General features: G+C 35.2%; 1 protein-coding gene across 9 annotated transcripts in view; it reads right to left on the bottom strand.

Annotated features, from left to right (window-relative positions):
* Positions 1 to 21,908, bottom strand: part of LOC124354891 (aryl hydrocarbon receptor nuclear translocator homolog) — a 145,206-nt gene that overhangs the window by 37,266 nt on the left and 86,032 nt on the right. For all 9 annotated transcript variants that reach the window (XM_046805678.1, XM_046805677.1, XM_046805676.1 and 6 more), the window contains one exon: positions 20,482 to 20,562. In XM_046805678.1, the coding sequence (XP_046661634.1) occupies positions 20,482 to 20,562 (81 nt within the window). The remainder of the gene's footprint in view (positions 1 to 20,481; positions 20,563 to 21,908) is intronic.

Genomic DNA, 21,908 nt, shown 5'->3' on the forward strand with positions numbered 1-21,908 from the left:
AAAAGTAAAGACACGGTTTTTAGGATGTGCGATAAAACTGACAAACCACCAATAGCGAAATGCACACGATAGTTGTTAAAAGTAAACACACAGGTTGAAGCATGTGCGATACAAATTTCAAACAAAAATATCGAGGTGCACAACATAGTTGATAAAAGTAAAGACACGGTTTTAGGACGTGCGATAAAACTGACAAACCACCAATAGCGAAATGCACACGATAGTTGTTAAAAGTAAACAAACAAGTTGAAGCATGTGTGATACAAATTTCAAACAAAAATAGCGAGGTGCACAAGATAGTGGATAAAAGTAAAGACACGGTTTTTAGGATGTGCGATAAAACTGACAAACCACCAATAGCGAAATGCACACGATAGTTGATAAACATAAAGACACAGGTTTAAGCATGTGCGATAAATCCGCCAAATTACCAATAGAGGTTTGCACACGACGGTTGATAGAAATAAGGACGCAGGTTGAAGCATGTGGGATTAATCTGACAAACCACCAGTTTAAAGTTACTTACTTAAAATACAATACTATGTGAACATATTAAGAAATAGAGACAACATTATTGTTCTCAATTATATTTTTATTTAAAAAAATAAAGGTGCTCTTCTGATTTCGTTGTTGACGCCACATGGTGTTGATTAACGAATTGACGAGTTTGTAACTAATGTACCTTGTGTAATTGAATTCCAGTACACCAATTCTTCATTTTTATAAAAATTAACTATTTTTAAAAACATGAGTACGCACTCCGGATGAGGCATACAAACCGTACAGTACGTTAGCTGTCGCAACTGTAGCAATTTTTCTTTCTCATTCCCACTAATTCGACGTCACGGAATCCTATGAAATTATTTTTTTACTTTGAAAAATGCCCCCAAAGGGTTCAATTTGGTGGATAGGAGTACCTTTTGGGGCATTTTCAAATGTAAACATCGATTGTATGATAAGTAAATTTAAAGGTCTGTTCACACTGAAGGAATCATAGGTATCAATCTACCTAGAGGGAAAAGGATGAAGTGTCAACTGACAACTGGCTAGCAGACCGTCCACGACGGCACGGGGTAGTATATGTTGCGTGATAGGTGTTGGAGTGGCCCCAGCTACAGTGATATACGGGGAGAAACAAACACAAATCACAGGGGTAGTTGTCTGAGAGGGGAGGGGTCGACTGTCAACTGACAACTAGCTAGTAGGCCATCTTTCTTTCCAGGAGTGACTTTTTCAACCTTATATAATACGTATCAGATATCCGTGAAGTGGCGACTTGCATTTTTATATAATAAATTAAACTATGTTACAAAATTATTAAGATACATTGTGTAAAAGTTTAAAATATAATATGATTAATAATATTTGAAAATACGTTAGTTATTTCTATTTTATTTTTAAGACCCAGCTGCAGTTGATAATTAGATACTAGCAGCATTCATGTTTTGACTAGCTGCAGCGGTTACACAATATATCGTATACCGAGCATATATTGATAGTCTGCGTCAGAACATATGAATGAAACTCACTGTATTCTTTAACGATTCCGGAAAACATAGTAAAATGTATAGTGACGGAAAGATTCTCGTGTACAATGCAACCAAACATACGAATTACCCGAATTTTGATATTTAAACCATGAAACAATTGGATTTAAAAATTATACTACCGGCCGCCAAAATAAATACAACTACCTACCTCATTAACAACAGTAAGAATTCAAATTATAAAAAAAAACAGTGTACTAACATATTTGAAAACGTTTTAGTGGTTCCATTTCTTGTCTATATGTAAAGTATAAATGCCTCGATCGATTTTAAATCAATTTTGCAAAGACCTACAGACACATAGATCACTGACAATGTAATATTATACAGCAACAACAACAATAATAATTATTATTTGTAGGATAAAAATAAAATCCTAACATGTTCATATTGGTTTAAGGTACTCATGATAGCAATAAGAAAATACAAAATAAATAAGTAAATATAAAAACTATATACACAGGACATTGAATGTCATAAAGAAGAATTACAAATTTGTAAGATTTAACAACAATTTAAAAAGATCCTTAAAATTTACTTCACATTACGCAAACCTATAATAAAACTCCTATATTAGAAAATTATGAAGCCTAAAAGAAAAGTTCATATAATATTCGGCCCATAGTTTAAATCCAACATTTAATTCCATTTATTTTTTATAACAATTGTTATTATTATGTTTTGAGTTTCTTTCTACTGTGATCATGGTATCAGCCCGGATACTAGTATTTCATTAAATATATACAGACTGTAAAAAAACACTTACACAAACTTTAGAACTTTATTCAGTTAAGCTAAAAAAAGGAAATGCAACCCAACCAATGGTCTATCCCTTTTCGTTGACTGTCTGTCTGTATATATGTGTTTTTTACTTTTTATTTAAGAAACCAGTAAAGATATAAAACCCAACTTTGGTACTATTATTTTTCTTGCAATCTAACATCACGAGAAAAATAAATCTTTTTATGCGTATAATGATAGAATGTTTCAATATGGGGGACGGTTAAAGTTTTAAAGCTTAATACCGTGAAAACTAGAAACATTATAATTCAATAATAATATTAATAAAAGTTGCTAAATATAATTAAACATTATTTTGACTCCTCATACACAAAAATCAGCCGGCAAATAATGTAGATGTTAGCTTTTAACTGTTGTAATGCGCAGCAAAGTTTTCCTTATACATGTTTACATAATAATTTGCCATGCATACAATATTCTAGATTTGTTACAGCCTGTACATATAATCACGACGTGCGTCAGTCCCAAGTGTACTACTAGTAGAGGGACTACTAACCTAAGCCTACAGTAAGACATGTTGCACCTCCTTTTTCAAATTTGATTATACCCATTTGTGTAATTATTATTATAGTTATTCTAGTAGGATATAAATCTTTGATATATTTATTGCAGTTAACATATTGTGAAATGGCAATAACGATTTCTAATTCTAATTCCTGGTTTTTAGGAAACATTCATTACATTCTTAGAAGTCCGTTGTACCTTACGTAAACAGTATCTGTTACCAAGAAAATGACAAATCTCCGAACAAAAGATTTCACCAAAATCAAATCTAAACGTACTACAGATATGCCCGGTGTAAGAAGAAAGAGAGAAAAGAACAAATATACCAATATCGAGGTGGGTGTACATCGAAACATTTTTAGACGATTTCCAAGGTTATTTAGATTTGCCGTCAGGTTTCCAAACAGGTACCAATACTGAGTAAATGTTGAATGCCGGGTTCTGGCGTATCGTTTGTTGCAAGACGATGCGGATATGCACGATGTCATATTTACAATATTGAAAGACAGTTGTTTTATTATAAACGTCAGTTGCTGTCAAGATACTCAACACGTAGTTTAGCGATGCTTCAGTAAAACATAAACCGAGAGATATATGCGAAAGCTGAGTAATAAACATCTAATAATAATTGAGTATGTTAGCAACTTTAAAATTATTCAAAATAAAAATGAAGCATTAACTTCCGGCAATGTGCCCATTACCGTGAATCATCAACATGTGCCGAAAATAATATGATATCTGTTTGTTTTGCATCTGCGTATGTTTATTAAATTACATAAAATTTCAAAACCTTTGGATTTCGTACATATTTTTTATAATCCTAATTTAACGTTTTTTTTTAATTATATTATCTTATATTTCAAAATACACAACAAATTTTTGTTTTGCCGTTCACTTTAAAAATAAATAAAAAAATTTGCCCAATTTTTCGAGTATCTTGAATTTAAAAAATCATTAAGATTGTCTAAAACTATCTTACACTTACTTGATAATTAAGAACATCATAACTAAGAAACATTTGTACTTTTATAAAAAAAAGTGCTAGTGTATTCAGTAAATAAGACAAAGTAAAATCAATGGATCATCACAGACAGAAAACAGCAGTGATCATTACGATTGTGGCAAATCACATCTCACGAGGAACAAGCCCGATAAATGACGCAACTGTGTACTGTGTGGTCTATCTATTATTATTACCACGTCACGTCCTGCAATCGCAGTTTCTTGAATGTTATGTAAATCAGAGACCAATTCTGAAGTAATTTATAAACCATAAATCTCGGTATATACAGTTGTGTGCGTTTTAGCTTTAAAATATAGTTATTCTTTAGCTTCATTATATAATTAATAAGTTGAATTTAGAATGTAAAATGTTTTGTGTGTTTTAATACGATTGTTAACTGATCATTAATAGATTCTTGTAGTTTTGACGCAGATATGGTCTAAAAGAAATGAAATGACACGTTGAACAAAATATTGTGTACCAGCTTAACTACGAAACGAACTTCCTTATTCATATTTAATTTTTTGAGTATAGCTATTGTAGTATATACAAGGCATGCTTTTAACAAGATGTTTTTGCTTAGTTGTACAATTATTTAAAATGGCTTAATTTAGATCTATGAAGATGTGGTATCCTGATATTATAATTTTAGAAATTTAATTTTCTTAAATAAAATTGTGCATCGTGATAGGCTGAAGTATATAAAATGTACATAGTATGATTTACTGAATGTTTATTTTATCCCTTGTATTTTACACTCCTTCCAAATAACAAAGTTCTTCTATTGGACATTGTTTGTTTTGACAGGAGATTTTCTTTTTGTTCAACTATTTTGATTTAGTCTCTAATTCAAATGGAATTAGATACAGTGAAAAGTGGCTTATTAAGCAACATGCAACGGACGCAATGAAACTTGTATTTAAAGCGAGAAATGTACTCGACCACCTTTGAGCCCTTACACACGTAAAGTTTGGTTAAGTCGGTTTCTTCAAATATTTTTAAATTATTCATAATTCATATATCTGTAAAAATGCCACTACTAACTACTAACTAAATCCAAATACAGCCTTTAAATCAACTACTAATTAATTATGTTCACAGTTTAAAATGACTGACTCTGACGCAACTGAAACAATCAGAGCATTTAAATAAATAATAAATAATTGTAATTTTTAATGTATTGCAAATTTATTGTTTATCCATAGATAGCTTATCTTACTTGTTTGTGGATCTCAGGGGTCCACTAAGACCCTATTGTTTCCTCTTTCAATATAATGAACAATTCTTTGGCATTAACGAACTTATTATATTGGAGACTGAATGCGACGTGACGGGCCATTGTTTCAGGTCAACACCGAGTGTGTTACAGTAGTAGTAAACTCAATGTAATTAGCTAAGTGTTCAAAAATACTTTTAATTTACTTCTTTAGTTCTAAATCTATAGCTAATCACGTTTTTTGTTTATTTATGATAGCGATTCATAACTTAGAAAAAAAGGTTTCACTTTAATAACAGATAATAGCAATATGATGTTGAAACGAAACTAAAAATTGACCATCGACCTATCTTTGATATATTTCCAATAGCGAGATCTAACATTTATACTAAAAAATGAACACACCTTGAACAAATCAGCTTCAAAAGATGCTATAGCAAAAACAATATAAATCTTCAGCGTTTGAGCAAAAAATAAATAAATAAAAATAAAATGATATGCAAAACGAAAATGGTGGACGTAGCCATTGTGAGAGAGTGAGTGAGTGCAGTGGCAGTGAGCACTTACTAAGTGACCGGCCGATCGCTAAGTGCCGCGACGGGACCCGAGGAGAGTCGACCTCCCGACGCCAACCTGCGACAACGGCACAAGTCAACACAACCACTCACCCTTACCTTGAGTTCCCAAGTAGAATAAACTGAAGTCTTTTTTTTACTTGTCCGTTTATAATAATTAATTCAACGCGAATTATAGATTCGGTAAAATTAGTTTTATGTTTCAACATAATTAGCCTATTCTTAGATCGATACCAAGGAAGTAAATGCAAAATCAATGGTAATGCACTATGCACACCTTAACTAGTATTTACTTTGTATCGAGTCATAGCTTCGGCTCTGCGTAGATCCTGCAGCTTTCAGGAAGCGTTAAACGTCATTTTCCTTAAGTTAAAAGAACCATTATAAATTGTATGTACACCCTGATTGATTTGTAATGATGATAAACGGTAATTGAAATGTTCTGAATGAAAGTCTAAAGCTATTTCTTATTGCGTTAATTTACTAATTAAAATTTCCCCAGCCACACACTAGACTAAATACGTTCAATTGAATATCCAGCTCGTCCGGTACAACATCTTTAGTCTATCTACTTTTGTTTAGACAAATTTTAAATATTGTCACATTGTTTTTCACACTTCCGGTTTTTCGAGTTTTATGTTCTTTAAATTATTGTTACAGTCTATCTTGGATCAAATTACTAACAGTTAATTACATTTAAACACATGTAGAGTTTCAAGGCTCATCTAAGCGTATTTATTTTAATATAGGTAAAAGACTAACCACACTTCAAATATTTCGTAAGTTCCAGAAGATAACTTATAGCTCTAAGTTAGCTTAAAAGTTTGAGCAATACCACCAATACCGAGTGGAAAACCACGAGCAGTTCCTTACAACTTACGTACCTTTTCTTAGGTCTAGTGTGAATAGGTTCACAGGGACAACGCGGTGGAGATGGGGTGTCACACGATTTGAATTGTCGTTTGATTAAATAGTCCAAAAAGAGAGCGACTTAGTGCCACGTAACTGTATATAAATGAGGCGACGTGTTGTTGGCCATTGGCTCACATTCCACGAGCACGTACACGTTGTTACGGATAGGTGAATGTAAAACTGCCATTAAACACGTCCCATAACCGAGATTCGGTCACATCACGTACACTGACCGGTACGTACACGTAATCAATTAATTACTGTCCGGTGTAACTTTAGAGCGCTATTCTGTCACGTGGGGTCTTCACAGTAGGCAATGGTTTAGGCGGGACAGTAACTCTTTATGGTTTACTTGATGATCAGTTTTGTTTTGAGCTTGCTCTGCACTATTAAATATGAGCTAAACTCTCACTAGTGCTGTATTTATTGTGACGTGTAACGATGACAAATGTCTGTAATTCTACATAATTTTGAATTACTGAATCCAATATGATCTACATAACACAGTTTTGACTACATCCTATCCAATACTATAACCACTTATTTGTTAAACCTGAGAACAGTTTAGAGTGCCACGCTGAGAACACTTCAAAATTCCACCCCCTTGTGGTAGTATGTTCATACTGGACCAAACTGATCCCAATGAAGTCTAATATAATAGGATACCAATATCCATGAATTGGTCTAAGAGGCCCAGATATTTCACAATAGTCCTGTGTCCACAGAAAGTCTGATTCCATCAAAAGTAGAATAATGTTAGTATAACCCAGGGATACTAAATATTTAAAACTGCGCAAAATCAACAAAAACCTACTAAAACAAAACTTTTTATGAGCGAATTCCTAATAAAAAAGTGACAACCTAAAAACAAAATTCTTACACTTCTGAGAAAATGTAACACAGGTCTAAATGTTATTGGCACATCTTTTTACTATTCACCAATAAAAGTTTCAAAGATGTTTAAAGGTGAAATCTGATGAAGTCGCGAAAGAGAGTGGCAATCAGATGTTAGTAGACCCGTACACGAGCAGCACGAAGTAAACAAAATGTTAATTTAGCAACAAAAACAATCGCTAAGTCTCGCGATAACGTGGAACTGTTTCAAATCATAGAAATAAAATGACTTACACTCTATACTATATATATATATATACAAAATTAATTACCGGTTATAAAACACAGCTACAATTTAACTGCTTGACATCACTTTCTACATTAGTTACAAATGTATCGCCAAATTGATGCTTTATGGGTGGCAGTATAGCGGCGCGGCGGCAACAATGTGTGGGGGACGAGAAGCGTGAAAACTGTGATAAACCGCACTGTAACGTTTATGTGCTCGTAACGTTACAAGTGGCTCAATGGCCCATAAACAGAGTGTTACCGGGAAAAAGCGATTAGCGTCTCCTACTCACAACAGAGCCAAGTGCAACAATCTAGGCGAGATGTTGTATCCTCAGTCGGTGAGATCATCTGTAACAATCTAGGCGAGATTTTAACTCGCTAGTCCGCGAGACCATCTGTAATAATCTAGATGAGATCGACATGACGGTGTGTGATACAATCCGCAATGATCTATACAAAATTATTACATAAGCCAGTAAGACTGCGTGTACTACTTTATGAGAAAATATTACGTAAATTCCGTTACAGATGTGAAACCGAGAGAAAGTTGTGGTGGTAGGGCGGAGATTTTGGGGGGTAGCGATCCAACTCTATCAAGAACAGATATTGTAGTTTTCACTATTTAGTAATTGCTAACAACATAAAATTATCAATGTCCGGGCTAGTACATACATCTCCACTATGGAAGGTGCCAACTGCAATATCGAAGCTTGATAATTATGTACAGTATAAAATACAAAATAAAATAAAAACAGTCTAATTGTTAATTCGTTTACGAAAATAATTAAGCTCTTAATAATACAAGCTATTCCCTATCAGATGAATCATACTGCAGATATTCATCATAAATAACTTTTTGTTGAACTTAGGAGTAGGCGATAGAAAAGAATACACGCTACAATATTTATCGACAAAGAAAAATTACTCAGCATAAAAAACAATTTAACTGTTTTATAACAACAACTTTAAATCCATGTCGGCTTCAATACTCAAGTCCTGATCATTAATTTACAATTCCTTAGAGTGATATACAGTAATGAGAAAATATTATACCATGTAAGTGTTCACCCTTTTTATCGACTACTTCGTGACATGTTCGAAATTACGTATTTGTATCAGCTTTCGACACATTCGCAATCGGTTTACTGTCGTTCTCTTGGCCACAGGGTGTAAAACAGGATATAGATAAATTCATTCTCAGCTAGAACCAAGAATGTAAACATTTTTATGCAGATTCTAAGAACGCGGAGGTGGTGTCCTAATCATCCTGCATATTTTGTTTGAAACGTGATAGCACTCAAGGATTGATAAGCTAATTTGGAATGTGACAGGAATACATTAGCTAAAGCAAATTAACAACATACTTGACCTGTATATTATCCTGTTCCTTAAAAAGCTTTCCGTTTATATTTCAAACAGAGCTTCTCTCTTGGTATAAATTCTCAATACATATTACATTGTTAAGGAATAGAGAGAAATAAGAGTGTTTCAAGAATAGTTTCAGATTAGGAAATGTTTATAAACGAATAAAGACATCGTACAAGTCACTTTAAAAATAATTATATTGTGTATTTTGGAAACATGTCTTCTCTGAAATTCACGCAGTATTAATAATTATTGTACATACTAACTGCGACAATTCAAAGCAGCGTACAACTTTATTTAGCACACACCTTAAAGTTAACCTTGTTATATATTTTAAAGCCCTTTTACTTGATAATCCAACCTTATCCGGACCAAACAATGACATCATTGGCTGAACATTAAACTGAGAAAACAATTTATACCGATTCCGTCCAGTATGAGCAGCCTATTATATCCACTTACTGTATTTGTGACGGGTGGCAGAGAGCTACAGCGAGTCAGTAATGAATTAATAGTGTGGCGTTGTGAGGATTATACTTGCAAATGTGATTGAGGCTGTGCTCTTCTGCCGAGTGCCACAACCACCACCGCGCCGCGCCACCGCCACCGCCACCGCCACTCTCCTCCTCTCTCGGCTCACGGCCGCCGTCAATTACACTGCTACGGTTCACTTGCATTTCACACAGGAATCTCGTGTGATCCGCTCGCTACTCCTGGGCCATCACGGCCAAGTAAATTCATTCAGAAACAAATAACGAACAGTTGATTACATTGTATTAATATTGATGGACTTTCAATAATACAACTTATGATTGTTGTAAAAAAAAATCAGAATAGCCAAAAAAGCGATAAATTACCATGTGAACTGTTTGAGCTTTGAGATAACCGACTGTGGAGACTTCCTAGATAGTTTACGAAGGCTACGTAGTTTACTCATTCCAAATGTAATAACTTCAGTATTAGAACGATAGAAAAGGACTTATAGAATGAGGATAGACTAAGATTATAAACTATTTATTTCAGAAGAAACTAAAACTTTGGATAAAAAAAAAGAAAATGTGAAGACAGCTGCATCACTTGGCTTAGAAAACCCTGTAAAGGAGCAAGCAGAAGTAGCAAGCCAATTGTTTGTTCAGCTGAAGTTAAAGTTATGTTTAACCCACTAGCGCATATCCAGAGTGGATCTAGCGGCCGGAGACGGTTCCGCAAGTCGGCAAGAAGCAAGTGCCTTTCTCTCGTTAAAGGGATCGGCTCAGCAGCGGCTGCGGTACGGGCGGAGGGGGAGAGAGTGACCTCAGAACGAGAGCGGATCGTGGGAACCTCTGTAGCAGCCCGCGCTGCGGTCACGATCCCAGCAGCTCTTCCATAACCTCACATCCGATTGTTTATGACCCGCAATGCAGTCGACCGACCTCTGGAGACTGGAGCCGAGGAAAAACTATTCAGCCAGTTCAACATATGGACTTTCAGCAACTTATACGATCGCCAACTCTTCCCACTATCTACAGCTTTTATGTTTTCAGAAAAATAAGAAGTATTATTCTTCTTATTAAAAACTTAATTAATCTGTGATGACTATAAGCAAAACCGAATTATGAAAATTCTAGGAATAGTTTATTGATACAAGTCTTTTGATCTTGAAAACCTCTCTTCATAATCTCGTTGTTAAGCAGACTCACTCCAACGTCTTTAGATCGATAACTATAAATTCAGATTGTTGGTCGGTTCGGTTGAATCTGCTACAGTATAAGAGATGGTTTATCAAACCTCATTACAGTAGGCCTAAATATTTACTAATCTTCCATAACGTTCTTTAATAACTCATTAACGTTATACAGTAATTATAACTCATTAACCTTATAATAGTAACTAAAAGGTAACACAACAGCGATACATATATAAACAATATCAATCACAGAAATATGTATGATAACCAGATCATCTGCCCTCTATTTCAGCATTGAAGACAAATTCCATAAATATTTCTCATAATGAAATCACCACTACACACTATTAAAACAAACAAGATTTCTAAGACATAATTAACAAACATTAAAGAGACATTTTAAAGAATATTCTTAGAAAAGGTGGCTAACAAATCTAATACTTAAGAAAATTACGTTTGCGGATGAGATAAGACCATGTTCTACTTAGCAATTTTCAAAAAGCTTCTAATTTCATAAACAGCCCAGCTTCATCACGTTTCGCTCGCTCGCGTCTCATCACACTTTATTTCCCCTATCTCCCCGTTGCACCTGAAAGTCTGTCTCCGCGATTATGAGAAAAGAAACGATTTATTTGCGCGCGCGCAGGGTGGCGACGTGAGATAGCTAGTCTCCGTCTCGCCGCTCCGCACCGCGCTGTACCGCAGCCACAGACTACACGCTGTAATAACTGGAATCAGTCGCAAACAAAACACGACGACGACATGAGCCCATTATCCCCGCCGCCCGTGTTATTGGTGCCGGCCAATAATACGGAACCGGGCACGTTACACGTCCGCAACGCTAACTACATCGCCCTCCCCCTCCCCAACACTCAACACTAGTAAACAGAAATTACTTTTATCCTACACTCATTTCTGCGGCAATCTTCGGTTTAATCGCACAGTTTTAATCCGTATTGCTCAGCCAAACGTAACGTTTACAATAGTACAGGGAAGGACTAGGAGTGCGCGTACCACGTGTCGTAAACAGGCATAGCATACACAATTTCAAATCTGTACTTCCTTTCATTCTCGACCAGACAGACAAACAGACAACCACACAAAAAGAAGTTGACACGGAGATGAGGAAAGGAGACAAAAAATATTCTTGTTGAAATGAAGTTTAATACAAAATTTTGTCTACTTAAGAAATCACTTGCGCATATCTTGCTACATGAAACATTCACATTTTTGTTCTTGAATTTGGTTTTCATAATAAATAATAAAAGTAATCACGCCAAGTTGCTATACTGTTGTATGTGTTAGGATAGTAAGTCTACATATGTTTATTAATCACATGTTTAAATCGCGCTGTATTTTGTGCGTAGTTTGTTTATAAATTTACTTATTCTGATATTTTCACATTGCCATAATAGTTACCCATATGACCAATGTAAAGATATTCGCTAACGCTCAGCCAAATTCCATGGAGTGACATGCACCATCATCGAACACCGAGTTCCTCCTAAAAAAAATTAGGCCTTGTGCACAATTATAAGTCTATAGGTAATTTTTTTTTTCAAGATATCGTGCGGACAGACAGACAGAAATGACATCTTTCAGCGCCACGAGTAATCGGTTTTTGTTGAAATTCAGCTTATAATATTAACGATTGGAAAAATGTGTGAGAATAAAAATACATTTGAAAACCCAGGGTGGCCGAGCGGTTATCAATCCTAGTCTACGAATTGTGTGGCTAGGGTGACACCAAATAATAGAATAAATGCATGATTAAAAAATATAATGAAGTCTTTTATTGTTATGTTCGAAATACACCTGTTCTGCATCCACAAAGAAAAGAACGTTAGTCTAGCTCCCGTAATTATCTATTGCATTTTAGTGGTTATTGTAGTTCGTACATCATTACCATGGGTTAGGTTATTTCTATTTTGTAAAATCAATTCTGCTTCGTCTTCCTTATATAGCATAAAATCATACAAAACTAAAACCACTTTTGATTATGTTAAAGTCTTGCATTAAAGAACCCAACTTCATGGCAAATAAACCCAATACAGGCGAGCTAAAGATTATTTTTTTAAATAAATTTTATTGCATGTACTTGCATAACATTCCTTTGTGATAATTAATTACTTAATTACTAACACAGATAGTTATTAACATTTGTTAAAAATCATACATTTGTTAAATCGTACATTTGTATGATTTTAGCGTATGTTTTAAAAATGAATGCCACCATTTTGTACTGGATTGAGAAGGTTGTCCTTCTTCTACAAGACCTTTTAGAGTGAGGCCATCCCCCATCTTCGGATTTGGAGTTAGCTGCTCATATGTCCCAAAAACCATAATTTTTAGTCTTATAATGATCCTCCCATGGATATTGGTTGATATAAAACTCAATAGGGACTTTTGGAGCATCTAGTATACAGGGTGTTTGAAAAGTATGGGTACGGCTTAATATTTTAAAAACCATAGGTGATAACATCTATAAACTTTGTACAGTGTCATATGGCTATGTAAACTATTTTTCCTTGCTATTACCATGACATGCAAACCATGGGGGGACGGCCCACAGAGGAAAACATGGAAATCTTAAACTGAAGCATGGGTCGAGTGATACCTCATTTGAAAATACCAATGATTTTAGTTTTATTTATTGTGTTATAAATTTATGACATAATTTGCTAATTAAAAAAAGTCAGTGAAAACACATTGGTTAGTAGAGTGAAACGCCGCCTACCGCATCAGAATACGACGATCCAGTCAGAAATGGCAGCGCATAATGTACTTAACAATGTGTACCTAAAACAAGCCGCCATTTCTGATTGGATAAACCTTTTGAGATGCGGTTTGCGGCATTCAACTCTACTAAGTGAGCTCTTTCAAATGAGCTCTATCACTCGACCCATGCTTCAATTTAAGATTTCCATGTTTTCCTCTGTGGGCCGTCCCCCCATGGTTGGCATGTCATGGTAATAGCAAGGAAAAATAGTTTACATAGCCATATGACACTGTGCAAAGTTTATAGATGTTATCTCCTATGGTTTTTAAAATATTAAGCCGTACCCATACTTTTCAAACACCCTGTATATGTATAATCGGGTTACGATTAAATATCCTACATCAGCTCATGTGCTAAGTTTATTATTAGTTGACAGTTAATCCCAATTATAAATGTATGGTGTTACTATGCCGTACACTGCTTATATAAAACAGGAGTCATACCAATTGTACTCGTATAAGCCGAGTTTCATTAGAAGAGGTATTGGAAATGGTAAAAATGCTATTCCGTGGCCAAGCCGGGCATGTTTCTCCTACTCAGCCTACCTGGGGCTTGCGCAACTGTACGCCACCAGCAGATAGGCATCATATTACAATTTAGTTTTTCATAATTTATATAAACCCGCAAGTGAACAAGCTGTAATTGTAACTCTAGTAATTAATTACACTTTAACTCGGGCATCTACAATTTTTATTGGAACAGTTGAGCGTCGACATCTCTGCGGCGAGTCGTCTGGGTCCGGGCCACGTACACCTTTATGTGACCGAGTGTTCGCCTTCCATTAAACTTTCAGTGGGGAGCAGCAATTGGTGGAGGCAGCAGCAAGGCGCTTTCGATATAACGTGATGGCCTGGCGAGGTCTCTACTGCAGAGCATGCTTAAAACAGTAGACTTTTACTTACTACTGAACGGTCGAGGAGTTTTACACCGGTTTTAGGTACAATAGACCGATGAAAAACGTCTACGTATTCATTGACAGGGGAAAACATTATAAACACCTAATATACAAAACTATTTTAATAATACAATGTCTTATTATGTGGTGCAATAAATATTAGAGAACAAACTTAACAAAAAGTTTTCTATTTGGAAGTCCAAACACGATAAAAACTTACATTAAGATAATGTATTCTGTAGTTATTCTTATGAGATGAAATTTTATGAAAATAAGATTTGTAAGGCACTATCATGTACTTTATTATCCATACTTTCCAACAAGAAAAGTTTTTTTGTGGTGAATTAATTTCAGAAACAAGCTATGTTGTCTTCACTTACATAAAATTGATATTCGGTACCAGACCAGTGCTAAAAGAGTGAGGGTTTACAGAAACACTATGGAAGGACAAGCGATTAATCACACATAGTGGACTGTATCACAAAAATATGAAAAACAAATTTTCATATTGCACTCTAGGGTATTTTAGTCGTGTAACTGAAAGTAACCTCCATTTACGAAATGGAAGTGTCATCAGAGGATGAAGATAACACCTTACCCACGGTAGCACATTATATTAGTTCACTCCTGATTGTTACAATATTGGTAAATAGGTTCATAGTTCCTTGCCCATTAGAATACAGTTTATTTGGTCTTAATGCATTCAAGTCGACAACAAAACATATACTACATCGTTGCGAACCGCCCAAACACAAATATTATAATATACCGCAACTTGTGAAAATACACTCTGTCGGCAGACAAGACATTGGGACTAACGTGCGATGGTCATACGACAACACAAAGTAAGACAAACATAGCTCACTGCAACTATTTATTTACAATAATAAACTAAGGCCGTCAGAATTTCGTATTATTATTAGCTGCTGATAAATTTCATTTTACTACTGTGATGTTACAACATTTCACTGAATGTTGACTCGAAAGCTATATAGAGAACAATAATTAGTCTATCCAATTAACTAAAACTCCATAAAATAATTATTTAACATTACTGTATTTAAAACTCCATAAGCCTAAATCGAATAAAAACAGTCTTGGCTGTCTACGAGTAAATCATACCTAATTTTATCTCGAACTGTGACTATGGTACGGCATGATTAAAATATTATTTTTAATTTTTTCTGAACTTGTGATTTACAGTGAATCAAATCAAAGACGAGGAAATAAGCTATGAATCAGGTTATAAGGGGGACTGTGTTATTCACGTTTGACGTAGGCAGCCTAGCTAGCACTCAGTTTTGACCAGCACACTCGCGTGTTCCTAATTACAAATCCTCCTCATTCTCCCCACGCCAAGCAAACACCGTATTTTTATCTCCGGTTTTTGTTAATTTCGCTTCATTACCTCAGCCTCCACGCCTCCTCGTGGCTGGACCCCCATTCTCTTTATTATACTACAGAACCGTCTTCTCTCCACAACAAAGACCGCTTATTTTAATCACAAGAGAAAGAGATTACGCCGCCAGTTGAAATAAGAAAGCGTGAACTCGTATAACAAAACAAATTGTCTACTGAAATCTCGAGTTTGTTTTAAATCTTTTCTTCGTTTTAAATATATATTCTTACAGCATGTCCCTGGATGTGACACTCAAGAGAAGAATATTTTTACGATTCGTCAACGACATTAACTCAACTTATTTAAACATATTTCAGATGACATTCGTAATGTTTTGAAAGAATAAATTCTTAAATATCATATCAGTTTCAGCGACATTGACAAAAATACTTTAACGGAATAATACATCGCGCGATGATTCTATGATTCATTTTGTAAACTTTACAAAATGGGTAATAATTACAACTTACCATTTGATCAACAAAAATATTTTAACCAAAAAGCAATATTCTACAGTAGTGGTACGTTCAACAATCGATGTGTTGACCTAACGAATTTACTACCTAGTACTTATATTCATTTATTATGCCAACCATACAAATACTTAAACGTTCAAGATTATTATATAGTACAATTTTAGGCAGCAAAACGAACATTCTAAGAGAATTTTCAAAAGGTTAGTCAAATTTTTAAGAAATTGAAGAGAATGAATGCCAACCATACAAATACTTAAACGTTCAAGATTATTATATAGTACAATTTTAGGCAGCAAAACTTAAGAACATTCTAAGATAATTTTCAAAAGGTTAGTCAAATTTTTAAGAAATTGAAGAGAATGAATTGACGCAATACAAAGTGAACAGCTTCTCTGTATGGATATTGCCCTGTCATAAGAGGCAGCCCTCAATACCCGGACCAGCCATAGAGCGGGGTAACGGCGAGCAGTTGACCAAACGACATCTCTGCGGCGAGTCGTCTGGGTCCGGGCCACGTACACCTTTATGTGACCGAGTGTTCGCCTCCCATCAAACTTTCAGCGGGGAGCAGCAATTGGCGGCGGCAGAGCGCTGGCGACACGACGCGTACTGTCGACGTCTCTTAAATGTTTATCAGTAACCCTACCGAACATTCTGTGTAGCCAGAGGAAATCTATCTCGGACGGTTGGACCACAAACGGTCACTCTACAAGTTCAGAGAAGACAACATGCTCTCTAATTTTTCATACATTCATGTCAACATCGTATTTGTACATTTCTTTTGTTTGTTGCTAAGGGGGAACTTCATAAGCTTACCCTAAACTCCTCACAACATGCCCTAAATCCTCTGTTCTTGGATTACTAACTCTCTCTCCTGTGATGCCTAGTTATAAAAATCATATAAAACTTGAATTTATATAAAACTAAATTCGGACTAATAATGCATAATTTTAACCCTTTGAGTCCCACAGCATATTTTCCCAAGTCATACGCATAAATTGCCGGAGCATTGCCTTCTGTTTTGCAAGCGTGTGGGGAAAAAACTATATTAAAAAAACTATTCAACCGATTTGAATAATTTTTTTTTGGTTTGTGTGTTATAAAACAAGGTATTTTTTTCCATATAATATAATAATTTTATTTTTATTTACACAAAAAGAATATAGGTTATAACAAAAAACTAAAAAATGAAAAAAAAAATAAATTTAAAGTTTCAACTAAAATTTTATTTATACAATATTTTTTTTAAATTTTTTTTAGCTATACCATATGAAAGAGCATGAAAAACTGAACAAAAATCATGCATAATATGGTGTGTTACAGTAATATTTAACCAGATACTGCAATATATACAAAATACAACAAAAAGCAATTTTTGTTCAAGTTTGTCAAAAGTTTAGAAACAATATTATAACTACCCTATTTCACTCAATGAAGTAAGACGACTGTAAAATACTAATTATATAAAAAGTATATAAAAATATACACAGGCCTACAATATAACCTTACTTCTATAACCTTACTTCACCTAAAATCAATAGTTTGATTGGAACTTGCGTTTTAGTTCATCACCAATCCAACAATAAAATATATGTCACTAAACACGGAAAAAGAAGTTTATAAATGCATTGTAAGTTTTACTGAACACAATTGCAGAATATTAATAACAACAGTTTTCAGCATAAACACACGAAACTAGCACAATGTAAACACACAACGAACGAAACTGTGTAGTTAATGGCAACAAGTAGCAGCTGACCAACTATTGCGTCATCTGTTTTTTTCTGATGACAAATAAGTACAAGGGGGCGGTGAACAATAAAAATCAATCACAATTGATAGTTCGAAACTTGTAGATTGCCGTGAAATAAGTTATTTGTCAAAACAAAAATGAATTATGTGTGATATTAATTAAATAAAAATCGTCTACTGGGTAGATGCCGGCAATTTATGCACATTTCACAACATCAACTATGTAGACGCTGCGGCACTCAAAGGGTTAAGATGCTAAAAAATATCCCTTATTTATTCTGTTTGTATCCGCTTGGTTCGGCGCTTGTATAATGACTAACAGTTTTGTTGAAGCATCACGAATTGTTAAAGGAGTTGTGTCCATCCTTCACCTCTTCGTGTTGTAATGGATATTTTCGAAGCGTTATAGTAGTCTTTTGGTAAAGTTGGTGGATATCACATTTCGAGTGTACATGTAGACTAATGGAAACAACTAATATCAAATTAATGACTGTTCCTTTACTCTAAAACGCGAAGTCTGTTGTACCACAGCTAGCCAGCGTCAGATCAAGGCGTTGCCACCGAGTTGCACCATGGCACTTGTAATCACCAAGTATGTACCGCAATGAACAAATTAGATTCCAATGGAAGCTCATGCAGCTGAGACGGTGACACTCTAACTCTCTGCACACCATTGTACAAATGTTCTGCAGCGTCAAGAGTAACGAGAAAGATAACAAGTTCCTTACAAAGTCACCAAACAAAATTTCCAATAGGTCATCCACCATCTTGCGGGCTATGGACTGGGGATTCCTAATGGATGAGCAAAAGACCAACCACAGAGGGCAAGGCAACCGTTCGCTGATGTAATCCATGCCGACCGATACCAATATTATCATATCTTCATACCCTTCACAAAGACAATACCTCGGTTTCGACTTACCCAACCGGCAGCGGCGGTTACACAAATGTCCGCCATATCGACGTGCGAAACCACTTATCGAATATTTTGTCACATAATTGCAACCAAATCTAATCATGTAGTTAAGATAGTGTAAGGTTCACAGCATTGTTCACGTTCAAGCATACACAAAGAAGTGGATATCGGCCAGTCGCTGTAGCAATTGCGGTGCGATAACCGGATGAATCAGAATGACACACCGAGAGCAAGTGGCACAAAGAATGGTGTGTATGTGCGTGCACGACACGTGGCCCCCTATTATATGGAAATTGCGACAACTCTCCGAGCCAACCGTCGTGAGCGCTTAGCGAGACAAACGATCCTTGATCTTTCTTCATTATTGTTGACGGCTCTATAAATATACGATACCAGATGACAACACAACTGTTAACTTCATCGGACACACAAGCGTTCTGCACCATACGGCACGGACTCGTTACAATGTAAGCAGATATCAAACCTAAACGATCCTTGATCTTTCTTCATTAGGCCTATTGTTGACGGCTCTATAAATATACGATACCAGATGACAACACAACTGTTAATTTCATCGGACACACAAGCGTTCTGCACCATACGGCACGGACTCTGTACAATGTAAGTAGATGTCACACCTTCAGGGTATACGCGTAGTTAGTTGTCATACCTTCTTAGGGAGCATTTTAAAGATGTCGACACCTTTGGCAAATCGATACCTTTGCTGTACAATACATATTATGTTTGTATTCATAGGATAAAATAAGTCTCACAGTAGTATTTATTCTTTAAAAAGTCCTTTACATTTGTAGTACATAAAACATATTCACTTGTGGCTAACATCAGAATCCATTCAACCTATCTTATTAGTCGAAAGAAAGACTGAAGGCAATTCGATACCTAAACAATCATCGTTATAACTGAATCGCCAATTTTCCTACATTTCATTCCAATTTACCAGAAAATCAATATCACTATTAGTAAATGCAGGAAGAATGAAAAATTACAGTCTATTATGAAACATCTTCTACGCTATATAATGACCACTTATTTGTCATTTAGTTTTGAAAATAACACATATTAAACAATATTTCTTTAAAAAGCAATATGATATAGAACGACAGACAGGCATGGCAAGAAAACATTTGGTTTCAAATAAATATAAATGTATACGTATTTAGTTTTGAAAATAACACATATTAAACATTTTTTCTTTAAAAAGCAATATGATATAGAACTACAGACATGCATGGCAAGAAAACATTTGGTTCCAAATAAATATAAATGTATACGTAAGTTGTTAAAAGGTAATTTGGTTTATTAGACAAGCTCTCGAAAATGTTAATGCCGTAATATTTATCTTGCCATGTCAATTAATTTTTATCTATCTTTTTCTTAAACTTTCCTTGCAGTTGGACCTAAATCCTGCAGTATTAGTTCAATCTACGTTTCCTATTAAAGACAATGTTGGGAAAAGACCTATAAACACCAGAAGAAATAATATATTAAAATGTAGATTTCTACAGTGACTGGTCAGCTTAGATGCTTACCTGGCAAAGCGCTCCTTGTCCTGCAAGCTGTCCTCCTCCATTCGAGGATATTTGCTGCCGCTAGGGTCGTCCTCATCTGATCTGAAACAGACATGAACACATCAGACTAGAACCACACGAAACATCTAGCTACAACGAACCAGTATTCTGTAACATATTTACGGAAACTAGGGAGAAATCAATGGATATGATACCGTAACAGGTTTTATTCTTTTTCAACGGATGTTTTAAGAAGAAAATTTTAAAAAGTAAACACAACTTTCTTCCAAAAAACTGGCACAACCCGCCGTACTACCTTTGAAATGTGACACCGTAAAATCCACGACTATGTTTGCGCATTTGATATTGGCGATAAGTAATTTTAAAGTATAACGGGAGTGTTACGGACCAACATTGTTGTTTGGAACAAAATAGCTATGGTACAAAGAAAAATTATTTGAGGTACTTCGACTTATCATCGATAGAATATCCAAGACCCAGTTCGTTGACTAGACATAATCGCCGTATATAAGTAAAAATTGGTGAATCAAAATACAAATTAAGTCCTACAATTAAATAAAACCCCTGTAAAACCCCTGGTAAAACTTGAATTATAGTGTTAATATTTTTAATACTTTCATTTATTGGTGGAACTTATATGAAATCAAAGATAGAATCTGATACAATAAATAAAGAGTATAAGGCTGTCGAGCCTACAACAGATGACAAGTTACTGTAATCGACATACTTTGCCTCTTCACCTAGCCATATGTTTGAGTTTGATACTATAGCTGGAAACAAATTTTGAGAGCTTTACGGGAATATACTGAATACGCAGCTAAAAATCACAGAAAAGTAAAAGTCGTAGAACGGGCAACTGTATTTCTATATCAGCTTGTAATATTTCAAAAACTGTGAATTTCTAACGCTATAAGTTTACATCCCACAAGAGTTTAAATTTTACGTCTACAATAAAAATTGTACATCTCGTAATATCGCATTTAAATTACGTTTTACCTAGTAATATGTATTCGACGAATACACCACTGCTCAGGAACTAAGAACGGGAAGGTTCTGGAGTAATTGTGTTATTGGCCGCTTTACAGGAGGGCAACGGCCGATTGGTTCAAGCATTTGAGACGCTCCTCGACTCTTTTTACCGTCACAGTCCTGCAGCGTCTTGTCCGGTGTCCTGTCACTGTCGGCAGTCCGCTACTCGCTCTGGACACCGCGGGGGATAATACGACATGTGTGTGCCAGGAAGTGCATGGTAGAATCTAACAATGAGTGAAATGTTTTTAAATGAACGAACGGATTGATTCATTTCCTCTGTTTGAGACAGCATACATTATTTCAAACAGAAAAGTCACGGTCGTATAAAGAGACGAGGAGCTTTCTTGCAGGCTAGTTTAACTAAGAGTGCTACAATATCTCGTTTATACAAATAT

This window comes from Homalodisca vitripennis, chromosome 2 (assembly GCF_021130785.1).
Source record: "Homalodisca vitripennis isolate AUS2020 chromosome 2, UT_GWSS_2.1, whole genome shotgun sequence".
NCBI lineage: Eukaryota > Metazoa > Arthropoda > Insecta > Hemiptera > Cicadellidae > Homalodisca > Homalodisca vitripennis.